The sequence below is a fragment of the Pungitius pungitius genome, chromosome 7, assembly GCF_949316345.1.
Source record: "Pungitius pungitius chromosome 7, fPunPun2.1, whole genome shotgun sequence".
Lineage (NCBI taxonomy): Eukaryota > Metazoa > Chordata > Actinopteri > Perciformes > Gasterosteidae > Pungitius > Pungitius pungitius.
The window spans coordinates 774,812-793,883 of NC_084906.1; the positions used below are offsets into that span (position 1 = coordinate 774,812).

General features: G+C 43.8%; 2 protein-coding genes across 3 annotated transcripts; both read right to left on the reverse strand.

The window, feature by feature from the left end:
- Nucleotides 1-462: 462 nt before the first annotated feature.
- mknk2b (MAPK interacting serine/threonine kinase 2b) lies at nt 463-10,664 on the reverse strand. 2 transcript variants are annotated; one of them, XM_037470329.2, is made up of 15 exons: nt 10,535-10,664; nt 9,677-9,899; nt 9,155-9,245; nt 8,850-8,951; nt 8,659-8,756; nt 6,530-6,609; nt 6,312-6,385; nt 6,061-6,165; nt 5,803-5,858; nt 5,565-5,660; nt 3,050-3,097; nt 2,769-2,963; nt 2,489-2,653; nt 2,358-2,398; nt 463-2,263 (listed from the first exon to the last, which is right to left on the reverse strand). In XM_037470329.2, exons 2-15 carry the CDS (start codon nt 9,725-9,727, stop codon nt 1,996-1,998), a joined length of 1,470 nt encoding a protein of 489 aa, XP_037326226.1. In that variant the 5' UTR covers nt 9,728-9,899; nt 10,535-10,664; the 3' UTR covers nt 463-1,995. The 2 variants fall into 2 exon arrangements, with proteins under 2 accessions (XP_037326226.1, XP_037326227.1); XM_037470330.2 differs by lacking the exon at nt 3,050-3,097 and having other exon boundaries at nt 10,535-10,663.
- Nucleotides 10,665-14,412: 3,748 nt separating this feature from the next.
- Nucleotides 14,413-18,807, reverse strand: mob3a (MOB kinase activator 3A). The gene is made up of 4 exons (XM_037470331.2): nt 18,570-18,807; nt 16,635-17,200; nt 15,319-15,521; nt 14,413-15,027 (listed from the first exon to the last, which is right to left on the reverse strand). The coding sequence occupies exons 2-4, from the start codon at nt 17,050-17,052 to the stop codon at nt 14,998-15,000; spliced, it is 651 nt and encodes a 216-aa protein (XP_037326228.1). The 5' UTR covers nt 17,053-17,200; nt 18,570-18,807; the 3' UTR covers nt 14,413-14,997.
- Nucleotides 18,808-19,072: the final 265 nt, after the last annotated feature.

Below are 19,072 nucleotides of genomic sequence, written 5' to 3' on the forward strand. Positions count from 1 at the left end.
CATTCGAGTATCCAACCATATCAAAAAAGATCAGGACGAACTCATCTGATGCTCAACGGGGAGTAAAAGGCAGAATACTGAACTGTATCGATGTTTTCAAAAGCCCGAGATTTGCTTGACCAGCTTAATGCTTTGAGATTACTGGGAGCAAAGTAGTTTCCCCAAATGAAAAAACAGCTGCATACAAATTCAAGTAAGTCTTATTATAAGACAAAACTCCCATGACAATGCAACTGTAGAATTATTACAGCGTCATCATCAGCATATTAACACCAAGAGAACAATAGAGTACCGGTGCTGCATCGCTGGCACCAGGACACGGACAATCAGAAGCCCCCACTTCACTGCTCAGTAGATCACATGATCAATGTCATGACTGGAACCCTCTTTGGTGACATTGCTACAGTGGTGGGGGACCTCATCATCAGTCCATTTCCTGGCATTTATAGAATGAGCTTCAACTAAAAAAAAAAAAAAAAAAAAAGAATAAAAAAATTAAAACAAAGATTTGAAGAAAATAAAAGTTATTGCCAACTCTTTCACAAACAAAAAAAACTTGCTTTAACTGGGCATGAACGCTCCAGAACCACTAAACCACCGCTTACACCTCACCTCATACATCACATACTCTGAACATTTAAAAAATAAAAATACACAAGAAAAACATCCGGTGTTTCACTTGAACTCGTTAAATGAAAAACTGACGAGAAACAAAAAAATAATTTCAAAAAGCTTAACCATACATAATAAAAATAAAAGTGGCACAATGAAATGGAGTTTTCAAACCTGAAAAAGTAAACTTAATACAGCTACATGTCTATAGAAGACTTTTTATTATTTTTCTGGAATGTTTCCTTTTGTTTCTCTTTTGAATAATGTTATTTGCTTCTAATGTTGTAATGCGCATTTATACAGAGCCACGGATTGGCCAAAACGGGCTTTTTAAACCCCTGAAACATTCAACATTAAATAGTCAAGGTGAAATCAAATGCATTAATTGATTTGCAGGAGCAAAAACTCAAAACCAAAAAAATGATACAAGGTCATGAATTACAATGAGAGAATCAGAACCAAATTCACTTACAAAGCCAATTAACATTTTACTTGTACCAGCCATGCATCGTAATACAAGTAAAACGGCTTCATTCAATCCCATTGAACTTGACTGGTCTCAAACACTGAAAGATTTAGCCACAGATAATTTGGCATATATATTCATGTGAAAGTGTATGAATGGATGCAGCATACGCCGTGGCTGGCTGGGTACAGACATTCTTTGCTCTCTGAGCATTAAGTGCACGGCCAATAAGCTAGATGAGTGCTCGTTTTATCAGACATTTACAGGAGGCTCAGTGTTTAGGAATTTCTTAAATGGAGACAAAAAGCCTTGAAGAGCCCAGCCACATGAATGCTCTGCACCAGGCACGGACAGCATCGGCTTACAGCCCTTCAAACCCTCTTGTACCGAATCCCTTTGGAGACGGGAGCAGCCTTCATGTTGGCGTATTGCATAAGCTTGTACCTATGTGCAGATGGGCCATTGGATGTACATACAGGCAAAGAAACATTCCAGATAACTTAATTCACAGTGGATCCAGTTGTAACTTGGGAGCAGCACAACAGGTCATCCTTTGGTGTACAAGCTTAGTTTTGAAGATAAGTGGTCTGCTTACTTCTGAACTGAGTTTTATGGAAACAAAAAACCTGCTCTCTCTCAAATGATGAACTGGCCCTCCTCCCCAACCGTGACGTGCCTGTGTGCAGGCCCTGTGCTGATGTGCTTCAGAAGTGCTGTAGAAGGCATTTAGAGGAAGGACTGCGAGCAGCATCTCCCTTTACAGCGAGGCAAGAGAGCCTGAATGGCAGAGGAACCAAGGCCAGCTAGAGGGGAGAGAGGAGGGGGGGGGGGGCAGCATTGGGGAGAAAGAGCTTGAGGGTAGGCTGAGATGGGGGCTTAAATCTTAACGGAAGGTCAGAGATCATGATTGACAAAGATCAGGCACAGTCTCCCACAATGACGAGAGGGGCCAAGAGCTGACGAAGCTCTGCAGCAGAGACGGGCCCCCCCTGGCTGTTCTGCTGCCTGCGCCGGGCCAGCCTGGAGTTGGAAAGCAGAGAGAGGCGCATGGAGGAGCCAGTGGCCGTAACGACGAACGGGGCTTCCTGGTGCTGCTGGGCGTCTATTCCATCCTGTTCAGCCAGCTGCCGGTTCACGGCCATGGCCTTGTCAGCAAAGAACGTAAGATCCCTGGCTTTGCTGGATCTAAAGAGGGAAGCAGAATGGACATGGTGATCTAACTTTGAAAAGTCATCCATTCATAAGGATCTGTTGTAGCTGTAAACAAATGTTTTCTCACCTTTGATGCAGAATGGATGTTGGTAAAGTGTCACACGCACCCTGAATAAAACATTAAAAATAAAAGTTACAACCCAAGTACTTGACTACCTTTTAAATGTAAAAATGTTCATAAGAGGACTTTCGACATACCCCCTGGACCCAAGGGTGGTGCAGCACCTGGCGGGCACTCAGGCGGTTTTTGGCATCTCTAACCAGGAGTTTGGATATTAGGTCTTTGGCACTTGAGGAGATGTGAGCCCAGTCTTTCTCTGGAAACTCGTATTTTCCTTCCTGGATACTCTCAAAGAGTGTGTTCTACAAAATGGGGATTCAAATATGCACAATTGTTTACTTGATCGGACGGGTGAAATGCATCGTTTTACTCACTAATGTCCCACAAAGGGGATGAATTATTGTGTCCAATTCTTACCTGGCAGGTGTGGCATGGCTCCCCTAATTCCCAGCCACAGTCGCCTCCACAGCGGCCTACAAAGGGGGGGTAGCCACTCAGCATGATGTACAGGATGACCCCAAGGCTCCACAGGTCGCAGCGCTTGTCGTAAATTGTGGCCTCCTCACTGAAGGCCTCAACCACCTCGGGTGCCATGTACTCTGCTGAGCCACACTGGGGAGAAATAGAACACAAGACTGTTACACTTTTGGGGGATCATTGCAGGGGCTGTGGAACACATTCCCTCATTCAGCGGATACCTCGTGGTTGCAAGTGTCAGAGCTTGGGGGCTTCTCTTGGGCCGCGTGCTGAGAGTGGGCAGCGTATGTGAAAGTCACATGCTTATGTTAAGTAATGGAGTCATTTATAACATGCGTTAAACCGACACACAAGTGGAGGTAGCGGCTACATTACAATGAAACAGGCTCAGCTCTGACGATACCTTGTTATGTAGCTAAGATCAGAATTGGGCCAAACCCTAAGTGGGATGAAAAAAAAAAAAAGCCAGAGAATGGAGCCATCGGCAGTTACGTGACTCAGAGACAAACACCAAATGTTGTTTTGATACTTAGGAGCAGGTCACTAGTTGCATCCTGGCCTACATCCTTCCCTCTGGGTGGGGGAGCAGACAGCTATTGTCCCCTCACGACTCCTCCTCCACCTCCCTGGACCATTATGTAATGGCATTTGCTACACAGGAATCTCATCTCAGACAAAGCTGCTTCAGTCAGAGTAAAATCGCCAACCCCCACATCTATACCATGACCACTGCCTCCGTAGGCGGGACCCCTGGTTTCAGGCTAAATGCAGCTGCCACAGAAATAAAAGGCAGTCACAAAAGAATAGTTTTTCCTGCTAAGGTGCTGCACAGCTAAAAGCAACTTGGCTGTGCTAAACAAAGAAAACAAGCATAGGGCCAAATCCTGTTCCAAAGCCATCCAAATCAAACAGACATGTCGGGGTGAAGCTTTCCAGGAGTGCCAGAAGTAAGAGCTGAACAGCAGCAAAATAAGACGTGTGCTTCCTGTGCTGCAACCACCTTCTGAACTTGCTCACTCAGATCCTCCTACAGACTTTCATGCAGCAGCAGCAGCAGCTACCACAGCATTTGGTATTGGCATTGCAACCTGGGGCTTTCCTACAACCATGTGACTAGTCAGGTCATACTGACACCACTGATGACAGATTATCGGGTGAGGCTTAAAGGGAAAAAAAGACTTGTGTAGTCATGCAGCTGCAGGTAATCTGACAATTATTATTTTTTCCCCTTTCAAACCGTCAAAGTACATTTTGTGTTTCCTTGTTGGGTATCCCAGTTCCCAAATGCTGCACATGAGTGTCGACATCTGATCAGTCAAATTAATTTCACACCCAGCTGGCAGGTAGGCAGTGATTTGTGCACAGTACTCAGTAAACTAAAATTAGCCTTTTCCTAGAACGGCCCGAGTGTCCAATGCACTAACCGGCAAACCCCCAGAGTAAAAAAAATCGAGCTTATAAAAACAGCCCCTAGTTTATTAGACACACTCACTGAGATCAAGAACATGCCGACAAAATGGAAAGGCAGGTTTTAATGTGCAGCAGCAACTGTAGGAATGTGGGCAGCGGAGCAGGGCAACAGTGAGATGAAAACCCGATAACATTGTTCTTGTGATCAGGGGATTGAAAACAAGCAACGGCGCATGAGCAGAGTGGTTTTTGTCCCTCCCCCTCCCGCTGCTCTAACCAATGGCATCCCAGTTGCTAGGTAAAGGGCTAAAGACTTTCTAGAACAGGCCCTGTGCTCAGCCTTTGTATACAGAGCATAAAGGAAGCCCGTTGGGGCCAGTGGGCGGAGACTAGGCAGAAAGAGCCTGGAGGGTTTTATTCTCATAACCACAGAGAGAGAAAAGTGAAACGAACAAGAGTTGGGTATGTTTTGGTTTCATTGCAACCTTACACCACAGGATATGGCCTTGAAAGAGTCACAATGCGTTCCCTGCGGCCCTCGGGGCCCTCACATTGTGCTCCGTCCTTGGGCATCAACGTTTCGTCCACTGAAATCGTTGCATTAGATAAAGTCTCGGGGTTGTGTTCACCAACTTCAGGGAGAAAATGTTTAAAAAAAACAAACCAACATCAAACAAATCGGCGCCCATCTGCACCAAACCCACACAAGGTCGATCAGGCCCGACATCCAAGGCTGTGTAGACTGAACACAGAACAAGAATCATACAGGGAGGGGCTCTATCCATTAGTTCTGCTAAAAGGTTAAGTTACCACTGTCGACCCCCCCCTCACACATTCCTGTGGGCTAAACGGCTATCCTTCACCTGCTCTGGTCCATCTATCCACCCCCCGCATGCTTGTTGAAACAAAGCAGCCAGTTCACCTTTTCTTAGTTTACTAAGGCCCCCACTTCTCTGGTGTTTGCTTTGTGATGCAACTGGAGAGCTAAACAACCAAAGCCTGTAAAAATGCGTGGGCCTCAACCGATAAGCAGTAGGATGTTGACGTTTCACTGAGGGACATCTATCCAGGTTTGAAGCTGTAAAAGCTGCCAGATTGGAACATTCAAGAGGCAATCCATCATATGTCAGATAATGTGCCAACATTGAACTACCTTCCCCTCGACCAATCAGTGGGCTGCGCTGCAGGCGAGCAGATCGCAGGACCTGACTTACTCATAAATTACTGGCACGCATTTTCCTTCTGTAGCACCATCCCATTCAGAGCTATAAAAGGGCTCCTAACTGTTTGACAAACAAAATAAGCACAATGTGCAGGTGGACTTACAGGAGTGAGGAGCTCAGGGGTGGAGATGGGCGAGCTGTCGCTATTCAGCTTGATCCCACTGCCAAGGTCAAAGTCACAGATCTTGACTGGGGAAATCTGACAAAGATACAAGATCATTTCATTAAATTGACATTTCGATCATGGATTTTTAAATTATCATTTTGTGTAGACTACTTGTTGGGCCAGATTGATAATTATCAGTGTTCCTATTCTCATTTTATCTTTTGGACTAACTCACCTTGTCTGCACTCTTGCAGAGAATGTTCTCAGGTTTCAGGTCTCGGTGTGCCATTCCTAGAGACATACAAAAGCTTTAATAAGAACCAAGCATTTTTATGCTTGTGCCAACAAATGGGGCTTTGTGTCCTGTCAAAAATAGACAAATATGAGAAGATGTTCTGCAACTATGGTATTAAACCCTTTTCATTGATGTTGGGCTTTTTGGTGCTCATGAGGAGCCCTAACATAAGTCACTAGCTTGTACAAGTTGTCTTACCCTTGTTATGCAGGAAATCTAGAGCACTGGCAATGTCCTGCACAACAACACTAGCTTCCTGCTCACTGAAGTACCGTCTCCTGTGGATATGCGCCAAGATCGACCCTAATGGGGGCAAAATAATGTGAGTATATAATTGCAAGAAATAAAATGAATGCTTTACCAAACAACTGTCTAGAGGCTAGAGACTAGAAACTAGAGACGGTACACTTAAAAAAAAATAAAAAAAGCATCCTGGAGCATTCACAAACCTCCTCTCAGCTTTTCAAACACAAGGTAGAATTTGTCTTCCTCTTCAAAGAACTCCACCAGCTCCAGGATGTTACTGCAGAAAAGAGCACTATGAGTCCATGTCCAGTCGTCTCTGGGCATTTTATAAGAGGACTACGGGGATTCAACAAAAGCTGCGCACAAGTTGGGTCGGTCAGTGGTACCGTCTCCATATATTCATCATTTGAAAAGGCATTACCTGTGGCCCTGGCACTGATAGAGCATCTCAACCTCACGGAAGACACGGTTGCGGCTGTGACCCGGTCTCTTCTCAATGATCTGTAACAGAAATATTCAGTCCCTTTAATTATATCCACTTAACAAGTGAGTGCAACCTCCATTTTCCCACAAAAGAGGGTGGAGATCACTACTGACAAAATGTAAATATGAACCAATGAATACTAAAATATGTCAGATGGGTGCATGAGTTCATGTTTCTGTGAATGCCATCATGCTGCACCCATGAACTGGTGTTGGTTTAGTGTATAACACAGGCTGCTAGCTTGGGGCTCGTGTCCTTCCAGACCAGCATTATCTCCTTTCCTACCTTTAACCCCCCTCCCCCCTCTGTGACACAGTTCTAAAGATAGTCAACCTACTTCAGTGCCACCTGCCAAAGCAGAAACAGAATGAGAATGTAACGAGCCACAGAATCTATATTTAGCACTTCACCCGTGACCCATATATAAATCGTTGGTGCTCTTAGGGATAATCCTAAACTATAAAGAACTATCTCTAAATATAACTTGCTTCCTTGAACAAAACAAGCAGGCCGATCCCTGCTGATCGAGCCAGAAACACAGACCGCTGACACCAAAGCAAAAGGTCTGAATTTTCCAGCCCAGTTGGTTATTGTCTGCTCGAGAGTCTGTGCATGTTTCCTGGTAGCTGGATTACAGCCGCTATTGAAGCCCACTGGGGCCACAGTGTCAGTGCGTGAGTATGTGTTTAGGATTAATAAACGAGGCTGGGGATCAGCCCAAACCCTGCAGCACTGTTCTAGTGCCAGTGAGCAGCACAAACAGACCCCCAAAACAGCACGACTCATGGCAAGGAGATCAAGAAACGGCCCCAAACACGTTATCGCAAGTGCGTGGGCAGTTTAAAAGTACTCCATTTATAGTCGTTTGTCCTATAAAAAGATCAAATGTACCACAACCGACTACAAAACAAAGTCACTGCCTTGAACACGGATTTGTGAGCTTCAGATGGGTTAGGGTTAGTGCACAGCCCTCTGCTCCCCCTGGGTGCTCTGAGGCTTTTGTTGGGAGCCCACACATACGACTCAACCCAGTCTGGGGGGGGGGGGGGAGGGGCGAGACAGGACATCTGGCAGCAGCCCCCTCAGACTCCCAAATGACCTCCAATAACTGCCCTCCCTCCTCCCCCAAGGGACCTACCAAACTACCCAAGTAAACAACGCCAATGGATCGTTGTCACATGACACATGAATGTGTGCTCAGATTCCCCTGAAGTATTAATTAGTACGATATGGACACTTTTCTTAGGGGGGGAACCCTAACCTGTTAAAAAACAGGTTTTTTTAAACATTAACAGAATGTAACAGCAATTCCAAATAAGTTTTTTTTTTGGGGGGGGGGGGGGGGGGGGGGGTGCAAGCTCTCAACGTGTTGCAACTAAAAATTAGGAAATAAGCTTTATATATAAAAACAGAAAAAAGGAAGTTCACGTGTCCAAATCCAAAACTAAAAAAAAAAACAGAACTGGTGAGAAGACGAACAAAGCAGTGTAAACACTCTGGGTCACAGCCCTCACCCGGCGCCCCTCCTTCCGCTCTGATGTACATTTTGTTTTGGCACAGTAACTCGTACATTATGTTCTCACAACGAGCGTCCTCTGTAGGCAATAGGAGGAAAGCAAAGGGGCGTAGGTGTACCCCTCAGCTCTGTGATAGGCTGGCCATCTGTACAAACATTGAGGGGAAGTGTCTAACATCAGCTAGTGTTGTACACTTCGTAAGAGGAAAATAAATCGTGCAGCAGTAGCACCCCACACTTTAGAGCCTGCAGAAATCCACTCCAAGATCAACTTGAAAGAAATATCCTTCTCAACAAGATTTCTAAAGAACGTACACAGAAAACCAGACCGCCTCGCATCGTGCGGGAGGTTTTTCTTTCATTTAGCAACACGATGGCATGGCGTTCCCGCTGTGTACAAAGGCATGTCATCATTCTACTCCCATCTCAAAAGTAAAAAAAAAATGGGACTTTCTACATTGCACCTCACACTCTGCTACGGGGCAACAATGACAGTCAGACGTGTTAGACAGAAGCAAAGACAACACGGTCAGAATGTCTGCCGTCTTACCTTCACAGCATACTCTTTGTTGGTGATGAGGTTGAAGCATGTTTGCACTCTGGCATAAGCCCCTTCTCCTAGCAACTCTTCATGCAGCCTGTAGACATCTGTAGCACAGTTCGAAGCATTAGGAAAACATTCAAGCAGAAGCGCTCAATTCGCACCACACGCATGGTGATGCTAGAAATAAGGGAGTTTACCCTCGAATCGTCCAGAGAAACTGTCAGTTGCCCTGCAACGCTTTTTCTTCTTGTTTCTCTTCTTGGCGTCGGGGATGTCGATAGGCTGGCTGGAGGGGATGTCTGTCAAAATAGGAGTGCCAACATTATCATGTGCTCGAAAAAAAAACACCCAAATAAACTTGAGGAAAGCACTGCAAAAATAATGCAGAGTTGTCAAAGCTCGACAACAAATTAACTGGGTATTTATTTCAACTAAAGCACTGTTGGTTACATTGACTAACTTAACAGACAAGACAGTTCCAGATTATACTTCAAACACTCACCATGTCTTGGGGAGGAATCAAAATTAAATGACGAATCCAGAAGATGGGATCCATTTTTTGTGAAGTCGTCAGATTCAAAGGGATTTTGGACCTAGAGAAAAATGTGCTCGTTAACATTTGTCAACTCAATCTACAGGATATTCAGGTGGGAGGATAAATTGTTGGTCATAATGGATTCTGATCTTTAAACCATTCTGACAGTTAAAACTGGTAACGCTGTTTTTTCTGTTTGCTTGCAGCGACCACATAATGCAAATGATGGATCTTGCGAGAGCCACACATCCTGCAACAGTTCCACAACTCTTTCATGACCATTACTGACTGTGCACGTGCAGCCAGACCACATTCTGATATCTGCACGCCCAAGCACGTGGGAGGGCAACAGATGTGTTTATATATATATATAGCGAGGTGGGGTCCTGCTCATACATTCTGACAACAGCTATGATTATAGCGACATCTCAAAAGGCATGATGATGATTACAGCTCTGCGTTTTCAGCCTCAGATGATGTCAAACTCACCTTGAAGGAGCGATGGAATCCAGTGACTTCGGTGATCTTATTTTGCACCATATTTATTTCGATTTGGGATGGTTTTTGGCGGATATGCAGCGGCAGTGAGTTTTTTTTCTTTTTTTAGTTGGTGTATCAATTCACGCACTCCTCCAAAAACGAAGTCGTTTCAGAGAGAGTCGCAAGTGATCACACTGCGCTGTCGGCTGCTGCGGCGTTTTATACGGGAGCCCTGCGGACGACACGAAAACACAGACGCAGCGTTAAAACCCCACGCCGCCATGACACATCACCCGGAGACCAACCAGAGTCTAATCTACAGACTGTTGACCGTTCAAACAAGAGCGGAAGATAACGAAACCTTCCACGACAGACAAACATTAGCGGAGGTTTGTTCCTAAAGAAACAAATCAGAGCAACGACAGCAACAGAGAGGCAACAGAGAGGCAACAGAGAGGCAACATAGAGGCAACATAGAGGCAACAGCGCCAGTCGTGTTCAACCGTTACGTTGCGTTGCAGCCATTTAACGCTAAACGAGTCATGTTAAGAATGTGCAACATCGGACTCCCTGCAATACTAACGTTATATTTTGGGGGAAATGGTAACATTTATAAAGCAAAGCTGCATTTAGTCCAACACTGTCCTTTGAGTTAACACCGACTGGCCACAGAGTAGCGACAGTCCCGAAGAGCTAACGTTACACGTTTAGTTTGGACGTCTGATCTTAACGACAACTGACGTTAGTTAACGCTGGAACAAATGTATTCTGCGGGAAGAATTGTAACATTTTCTAAACAAGTCGCGAAATGAATACCTGTCCAAATAAAACAAAAAATATATATATATATATTTTTTTGGAACTCACCCCGTCGTTGATATTATAGCTCCAGCGTTAGCGTCGTTGTTTGACCCGCTGCTTCATAAGCCGCAGAGGACGGTGAGGGAAGGGGTCGCCTGATCGTGAGTGCGTGGAAGGTGGTGGAGACTGTACGTCGTGGGTGTTTTTTATAACCTCCCCGGTGGCTCCTCCTAGTCTCCTCCCCCTGCAGGACCGCGTCACCAGATTGGCAGACTGGCTCACGTGCTTTATGGAAACGGATATCGTACCATTTCGTTAAACAACTCTATCGCGTCTGAAAGAAATGCGCGAAAATAGCCGTCCGACGTGGTCGATAAGTCATACAATTATACAATAACTTAATTAATTATGTAATTTAAATAGTTTTATATCAACTTTGGCGAATATCGGAGCTTAAATCAGGCAAATGTCCAGGCGAAAAAGAGGGTGACCCACGAAATGGGACGCGGCCAGGGAGCTTTGTTTTGCTCGAGGGGCCTCACGGTATGTACAGCGGAAAAAAACGGCGTGAACGTGCACATAAACACGGTCAGCACAAACGGGTGTTCCGGGCAAAAAGATCTTGATGGAGGTGGAGTGAAGCGGATCAACCCGTATTCAAACCAGATCCACGGGTTTAAATATAGTGTGTAATAGCTCCGTGCTGCTGTCACGTCAAGGCCACGTTGAATAGAAGCTGAACAATAGCTTGTATGATAAATGTTAATATATAAATAATGAGTGCAAGCAGACATAGACCACCCATCTCCCCCCCCCCTGTGTCTCAGAACTTGGATGATATACATTTGTCCTAATTTCTAATTTCTCCTAATTATTCTGATTCCTCACCACGGATGTTGTTGGAAATCGGACTCATTCCAGTATCGTACATGCACACGCACATGCACGGACCGAGTTTCAAGTTTAGAAATAAACATGACTCCAGTTTGGTTATATTGGAGCACTGATTACAATAAATGCAGCATTTTGGTTGTGGCTGCATGAAGTAAAGTTACATTAATAGTGTCACATACTATCTGTTGATCTAAAGGGGGACACAGAAGGTTGTGGAGCCATGGTGGGGCTGTTCAGAAGAGGGTGAAGACGCTGTCTCATGGTTGTGATAATGAAAGAAATCCAAGAACTCTGATGATGTAGAAATGTGTGCACTCTTCACCCCTCAGCTAATTGTGAGATGCCAACGCAATACTGCCACAGACATGACAAATCCATTCTGTATTCTCAGAGAACGGCAATGGTAATTTGACAAAAACTGTCTTAATAAATAGATTTTTAAAAATCCATGTTACAGACATCATATGCCAAGGAGTGTAAAAGCTTTATTGTACCACGTTCTTCGTTGTGACACTGTACATTATGTTCTCTTTAATTGCCTTTGTTAACTATTAATCAGTGCACATAATCCCTTGTCCACAGACCTGCTCCATGTAGCGTTGTGGTATTGTTTATCAAAGGCGTTCAAGATGAAACCATGTATGGGGTGTTTTCAAATGTCTTGTGAGCGGAGGCTTTCTGCTTGTCCTCCTTCTTTCACCTTCTACCCGTAAAGCATTAGCCCAACAGCAGCAAGCATTACGCAAGTAGTTGGCTGACTATCCCTGGCTAGGAGCACATGGTGCGGTCGGTTTAGAGGAAAAACAAGATCACACGTTGAAGTGCAAGGGGCGGGCCTGTTTCACCAGCGGTCAAAGGGAGAGGGAAAGGCCACCATCAATAACTTCAGATGGCAGCAACCTCGTTTCTAATGTAAATGACACTCAATCAGGCGATACACGGGAGGAGGACTGGAATAGGTCTGAGGGGACTGGAATAGGTCTGTGCACTTGAATGATTGTGTTGGAATGGCGCTCTCATATCGTTAGTGTATCACTTTCCAACACAGTCGGCTGCACGGTAATTTAAATCAATGCATTTCCAAATGTTTCACCATGCAAACCATGCTGAGATACCAAATCAGGAACGAGACAAGTACGATACGATACTTACGGTGCAGCCACAACAAATAGAGGATTGCGTTTTGATACCTAGGTCAGCATAATTGTCAATTCACTTTTAATGGTGAGCTGCGTCAGAAACCTCGAGGCTACTTAACAAGTAGAAGTAGAAAACTTTGAATTTAAGGTAATAAAAAAGCCTGATAAAAATAGTGAAAATCCCAAACATCTAAATGACAAAAACGGCTTTGTTTATGGCTCAACATCATTTTGATTGATGTGTTGTTGGAACAATGTTTTCTCAACTGCAAACGGCAACAGTTTTATAAACGCTTGCAAAAAATTGGAAATATTTCTTCAGTAGGAAGGTTGCAGGGCCCCAGGGTGCATTGTGGTTCTAAAAAAACTTCCTAGAAATAAAAATCCTGGAAACGAGTAACTCCTATCCTGGTAAAAACTCAAACCTAACCACTAGTAAAAATGTATTTACTTTAAGTTTTGCAGTAGAAAGACAACCTACTGGAGCGCTGAAATGAATCCCTTATTATTAACTCAATAAAAGAGTCACTGAGGATTTTGCAACTCTTCGACGTGCTTGCATAAGCAAATGTTTGGCAGTTCTGCTTATTACATACATTTCATTATTAACAGATGGCTTGGGGGCTTAAATAGTGACCCACTACAATAATACTTTTATACTAATAATACTATTTTTTGCCTCCTCTTCAGCAGCAGACCCCCAACATCCTGAGGCACAAGACACAAGCGCGTTCAGGGTGTGTTCCCAGTCCAAAAATGTGCTGAGTCAGATTATCTCCCAAACCCTTGTCTCTACGTGGAAACGTACACCGCACCATGAAAACAACGGGCCCACATCGCTGCGTAAACACCGACAAAGTGTGACGACCTCCCGCCTGATTGGCTGCAGCCCGATTCCCTCCCCCCTTGTGCCTGGCCTCCTTCCAGTACTTTCCTTCCCCTCATGCAACCCCCTTCTGGAGCAGTCTGGAACATTCCAGAAGAGGAAAACACGGTGCAGGGAAAGGGGAGTTCAGGAGGAAGTGACTCCCCAGAGAGGAGGGACAATCCTGTAAGAGGATCAGGTTTCAGCAGGCGATGAGGTCATTTCCGCGGTGGATAATATAATATAACATCTTGGTTTATTAAAACGTGTAATAACGTGCAATATTATTGTGACTTTACTGACAGGGATGGGATCTGAGTACATTCACGCAAACTTAGGTTGTGAGGTTCTTTTTCTCTTGACTACTTCCATTTGATATCAATATAGAGGCCTCGTTACTAGTTTATTTGCAGATTAAAATAACTTCACACCGTCGTCATCAGTTCTGCAGTATCATCACAGATTAAACAACATGTGTGACAGATAACTGCTTCTAAACTGGACCAAAAATGTTGTTCTCGAGCCTATTCGTGACCATTGACGCAGCCATGCAGAGCCAGGCCCATTCGAAGCAAAAGTCATTCATCCCAGTAGAGTGTGGCCTGTTTCTTGCATAACCAGTTTGATCGAATCATTAACCCGAATCAGGTCCAGCAAGGCCCGAGTTACTCTCTTCACGACAATAACTGGGACATTGGGCAGATTGCATAAAGCTTACAACATTAAACAGGAAGGATTAGTTATTCCCTCCCTGCGGTGGCCCTTTGGTGTCTGACGCCACCCAGTGGACAGTTCAGTCGGTCAGACGCGAGCTGCCGCCTGACTTCTGGCGTGTGAGGTTTACGTCTCGTGTGACCTTCAGCCGCCTGGCGTATCTGCAACAGACACCCGCGGGTTTGACATCGGAGAACCTTCCTGGCCGCCAAAGGCCCAACGTCGCAGACCAGCAGGCATTTAGAACTGTGTGTGTCGAGTTTATGGTTCCAAGCACCAAAATGTGTTTAAATGTGTCAAATGATCCCCGAAACATAAAAAAGAATCCCAGAAAGAGAAAAAAACATGTATTTTTCTTATGGTAACATTTGTACATAATACTTTCTATGCTTGATAAAAATACCAAATTACTACTACTGCATTGATTGTTGAGATGTTTGTCATAAAAAACAGCTTTAAATGTCTTACAGAAGAAATTGGGACTAAAAAAAAAACAATTGATTAGAAAGGAACACCATTCACAGTTAATTTAAATACTGATTGCCAAATTCAATTTATAAAGAGAAATTTGATATAACAGTACATTTATAGATTAACAGTAGAAAGAATTATATTCATTTCAGATCCTTTCAGACAAACAGAGAGACAACAGCATCCTGGAATGATTGAGATTCAAATAAAATAGAAAAATATCAACACAGACATACATCTCTTAATATTTTGATAGAATGCTTGAAAACTGTGCTCAAAATGAACGGATTGCCTCATCTGACGAGGTTAAAACCCACAGTATGTGGCTAAAATAGATTACAGTACTTAAGTATAAAAATAGAATTTGTTTCTTCTTTTAGTTCCGCAGTCTTCTAGATGGACGGTTGTGTTGGGCTGGCGCGCGTCGACCGGCCAGTCGTGTCCCCTCAGTGACACATTCGAGAGGTCATCTCCTTCTGCAGACCCAACGAGCACAGGCAACCAGTTAGAGCGGCAAAGGGAACTAAATGTCAACGCACTTCCGCTTGCTGTGAGCGGCTTAGACATTCAAAGCTCATTGGAACAGAGTAAGTATCAGCCTGCCATTGGCCGTCCATCTCGTTCTTTGAGAAAACCACTCCTTCAAATTATTTCAACCCTGGTTCAACATGATCTTGGTGGATCAATTGAAATTCCATCATTTCAACATATTCAAACATATACGTATATTTTTGCATGCAGCTTCAGGTTGAATGCCTCTGACTCACCAGAGGCTCCAGCTCTTTGTGGTCCGTGAGGTTGAACTCAGTGACAAAGTAGTAGAAATGCTTGTAGCAGGTGTTGACATGGGCCTCGGCCCCCATCTGGCTCACGCGGTCAAAGTGGTGGATGTAGACGTGGACGAACACCCGGAACAGACGAGACAAAATCTTCTTAGCCACCTGCATGAAGGTCTTAGGGAAGGGAGTACCTGCGCGTCAGACAGATGGAGACGGGAGAACACCGCGTCAGTCCAGGGTGACCTCATGCTAATTGCTTCTCAGATGATGATATTCTCAAGAAGTATACAGAATACAGAATATTTGAACTGAGATGAACTTTTCAGTGCGTTTCTGTGTCGCCTGGAAGGGCTCAGGATGTATACAAGTATGATGAGAAAGGACCCAGCCAGGATTACTTCCCACATTAATGGAAAAGCAACACAACTTGGGCTGGAGGATAAGCCTCTGCTCTCATCTGGTGATTAATTAAGTATTTCGTTTTGCTTTGACTAATTCAAAGATATTTCAGGAATCTGTTCCAGAGGACACACGCGTCAGAGGTTGTTTCTGTTCACAGCCTCCTTTACACTGTGTGACCCATTTTTAATCCATTGCTTGGATGTTTCTGTAGTTCGTCAGATGCCGAGGCCACAGCATGAGGAGAGGAACTGGTGGTGATCTGATGAACGTGGCCTTGCTGATTAGATCTCAGACATATGTCGGTCGCCGCAAATCTCACGCATCACATTGGAAACACTCACATTCACTCTGCAGAATTTTAGCACTATCTCATTAAGTTAACTGTTTTATGGGAATTTTATATTTGTTATTCTTTTATGTGACTGACATGAATAGTCCATTGAGAGATTATTTTCCTGTGTTACAAGTATTTTCAAAAAAAACGAAAAAAGTTCAGACTTTTGCATTACAAACTGCAAACAAAACAAAAAATCTAAAGCGTTAGTGCAGCATCAGTGTGTTCTTTTAACATTTCCTCTTTTGTTAATCATTCAGCATCTCAACTGTCTCAGTTTGAGTCAATTGTGATTAGACATCGCTTTAAAAATAGGTTTGATTGATGTTAATCAGCAACATTGTTTTGCATTTGTTTGTTTGAAATGTGTGAATTTAATATTGAACAGATTAATGTTTGTTTCTATGAACTGATTTCAACCAATCCTTCCTTTACTGTAGGATTTATTGGAAGTTGAGCACGAAGATAAAGTTTCTCTCTTTTTAAAGACGCACACAAGCAAAAAGGCGTGGCAACTCATTCTGGATCTCCCGTAACACACGATCTGAAGCTCAATGTCAACACTTACCTACATTGGTGGGGAAGATGTTCTCATTGTTGATCTGTACCTCAATCCAATCCATGAGCAGGCTCATGTATTTGGGGGCCGGCAGCGCCGTGGGCCTCTTGTACTTGTGCTCATCCTGCCAGCGGTACTCGTACTTGGGCCCGCCGGACATGACGGGGCAGGTTTGATCGGTGCAGGAGTCGCTGATGGTGCCGTAGATGAGGTTGATGCGGTTGAAGAAGTCGACGACGTGGACGGCCACCCAGTCGTTGAGGTCCTCGCCGTGGGGCAGCTGCACGGCCTGCTTCAGGTCCAGCCCCGCGTTCAGAGACGCCTGGGCCTTCTTGTGGAGGTCGAAGCGCTGCGTGCCCGGCTCAAACTTGCGCTTGGGCCGGAATGTCCTGTCTTTGTTGAAGACTTGTTTCAGGGCCATGGACATGGTTGCATGTGGTGGCGCACGGCAATTGGTTTGAATGCTTCTTGTGAAATGTTAACAGTTCAAATAGAAGCAGTCAAAAGGTTGTGTAATTAACCAGTGCCGAAATGATATTATGGGCAATGTTTTGGCCTTTGATTGGTCTGAGATCCTGAATACAATGAAAAGGAGGGGAGAACCAGAAAGGGTCAGAGTTCAATTAATAAATGTCATGCATACTTTTTGACCTGATCTAAGGGATATATATATTATCAGTACTGATACCGATACAATATCTGGGTTTTGGCTTTGGTTATCTGCTGCCACCAACTACTGAACCAGTGTTACATTAATAAGCTGTACGCTACCCAATATGAAAGTCACTGTGATCATTGTTTTATGTTTCAAGCAACATCAGGCCTCACTTAAAAATTGCTTTCCTAACTTTACAGACAAAATGTAACACATGTATGAATACATATGATGTATTAGCAAAATAATAAATGGTGCTAAGCAACATGGTTGAACACTCTTCAAAATGAAGTGTAACCTTTTTAATGCAGTAATAAATTGGTCAAAACTTAAACATAACTGTCATTCCACGTATATGATGTATGATTCATAGCAACATGGAATTAAACTAAATGCATTGTCGGTATTGTCACTGATATAGATCCTGCAAAAAACTTTAAAAATGAAAAAACTAAACTAAATTCTCCGTTCTAATACCATCGTATTAAACATAATACATCAGAGCTGGCTTGGAAATTACGCAACAATAGCATCTGTGTTCCAGTTTTTTCATTGTCCGGGGCCTCAAATGGCTCGTAGAGATGTGGCAGCAGAATAAAGCCCTTACCTTCCTCCTGTGGAAAATAGTCATCATAATACTCATCATAATATTCATCATAATATTCATCATAATACTCTCATAGAAAACGTGGGTCAGGTCACGATGAGACCACACACGCGAGGTATCACCGAACGCAGGACACAATACGTGTTACTTATCACTCGTTATTTCCTTCACCGCTGACATGGTGACAAAGGGGCACACTGTGATTGGTCCTTAAGGGTCCCCGAGCATCCCGGAGACAGGACAAGTCTCAACAGTGATGGGACGTCGCCTCTGAAGTCAACATGAGTCATTTCCCCTTTTCTTTGCCGTGAGACCGAGGCTCCGATAAGAATAATCGGGGGGACGACAGAAAAAAACCGAATTAACGAATTAAGGTGCGCCGCTCTTATCGTCGCGGTGTAGCGGACGTTTTTATCGTGTTTTGCACACTTTAAGCGACAGATTAAAACCGCAGGACACGTGACGACTGCGCGAAGTTCATTCGTTACGTGAGAAGCTAACCGCGTCGGACTTGTTGCTCTGGGAAAGAGAGCTAGCTAATAACACGAGCGACACGGGAGAGCCCCGCGTTATACACACACGTTTTACACATCATGGCGTAGATATAAACCGTGTAAAAGACGACCTTTATCTCTAAGAGACGATGAAACCGCGCAGTCGAAAGACACTTTCACCAACTTACTTGTTCCGCCTTCCTGTTCCGTTAGTTTCTCTCGATCTCTCTTTTTTTTTAATCGAAAACGATCTGATTACCAAACAATAGCTTTACATCAACAACATACAAAGACTACATTATGGACACGTGGAGCGATACATGTTGTAAAATTACTGTTAATTTAATAAACATGTCACTTTAATAAGGAAACTAACGTCTGACTCCTCCTTACGAAATGAAAAGTACACTAGTGTCAAGTTAGAGATGTTCACGTCAACTTCCGGTCATCACCTTCAAAGTAATGTACCCATTTGACCGGTGTAATGTAATGCACAAAACATTTAACTTACTCATTATATTTGTGAGCACCAAACTGAAAGAATATGATCAATATGTTCAAAGCAAAGACATAATGAATATCAGTTTTCCCCAAATCATTCCACACCCATATATATATATATATATATATATATATATATATATACAAAATGAGATGAAATGTTAGTTAAACTAAAATATTAGTTTTGAGC

Bases quoted from the DNA above. Each gene is read 5' to 3' on its own strand.
- mknk2b (XM_037470329.2), bottom strand. From the start codon at position 9,727: ATGGTGCAAAATAAGATCACCGAAGTCACTGGATTCCATCGCTCCTTC. The intron at 5,661-5,802 runs GTGAGTTAGTCC...TATCTTTGTCAG, and splicing joins TCTGCAAGAGTGCAGACAAG to ATTTCCCCAGTCAAGATCTG. The intron at 2,964-3,049 runs GTATCCGCTGAA...ATTTCTCCCCAG, and splicing joins CTGACACTTGCAACCACGAG to TGTGGCTCAGCAGAGTACAT.
- mob3a (XM_037470331.2), bottom strand. From the start codon at position 17,052: ATGTCCATGGCCCTGAAACAAGTCTTCAACAAAGACAGGACATTCCGG. The intron at 15,522-16,634 runs GTAAGTGTTGAC...TCTGACGCGCAG, and splicing joins CATCTTCCCCACCAATGTAG to GTACTCCCTTCCCTAAGACC. The intron at 15,028-15,318 runs GTGAGTCAGAGG...TTGGGTCTGCAG, and splicing joins ACAAAGAGCTGGAGCCTCTG to AAGGAGATGACCTCTCGAAT.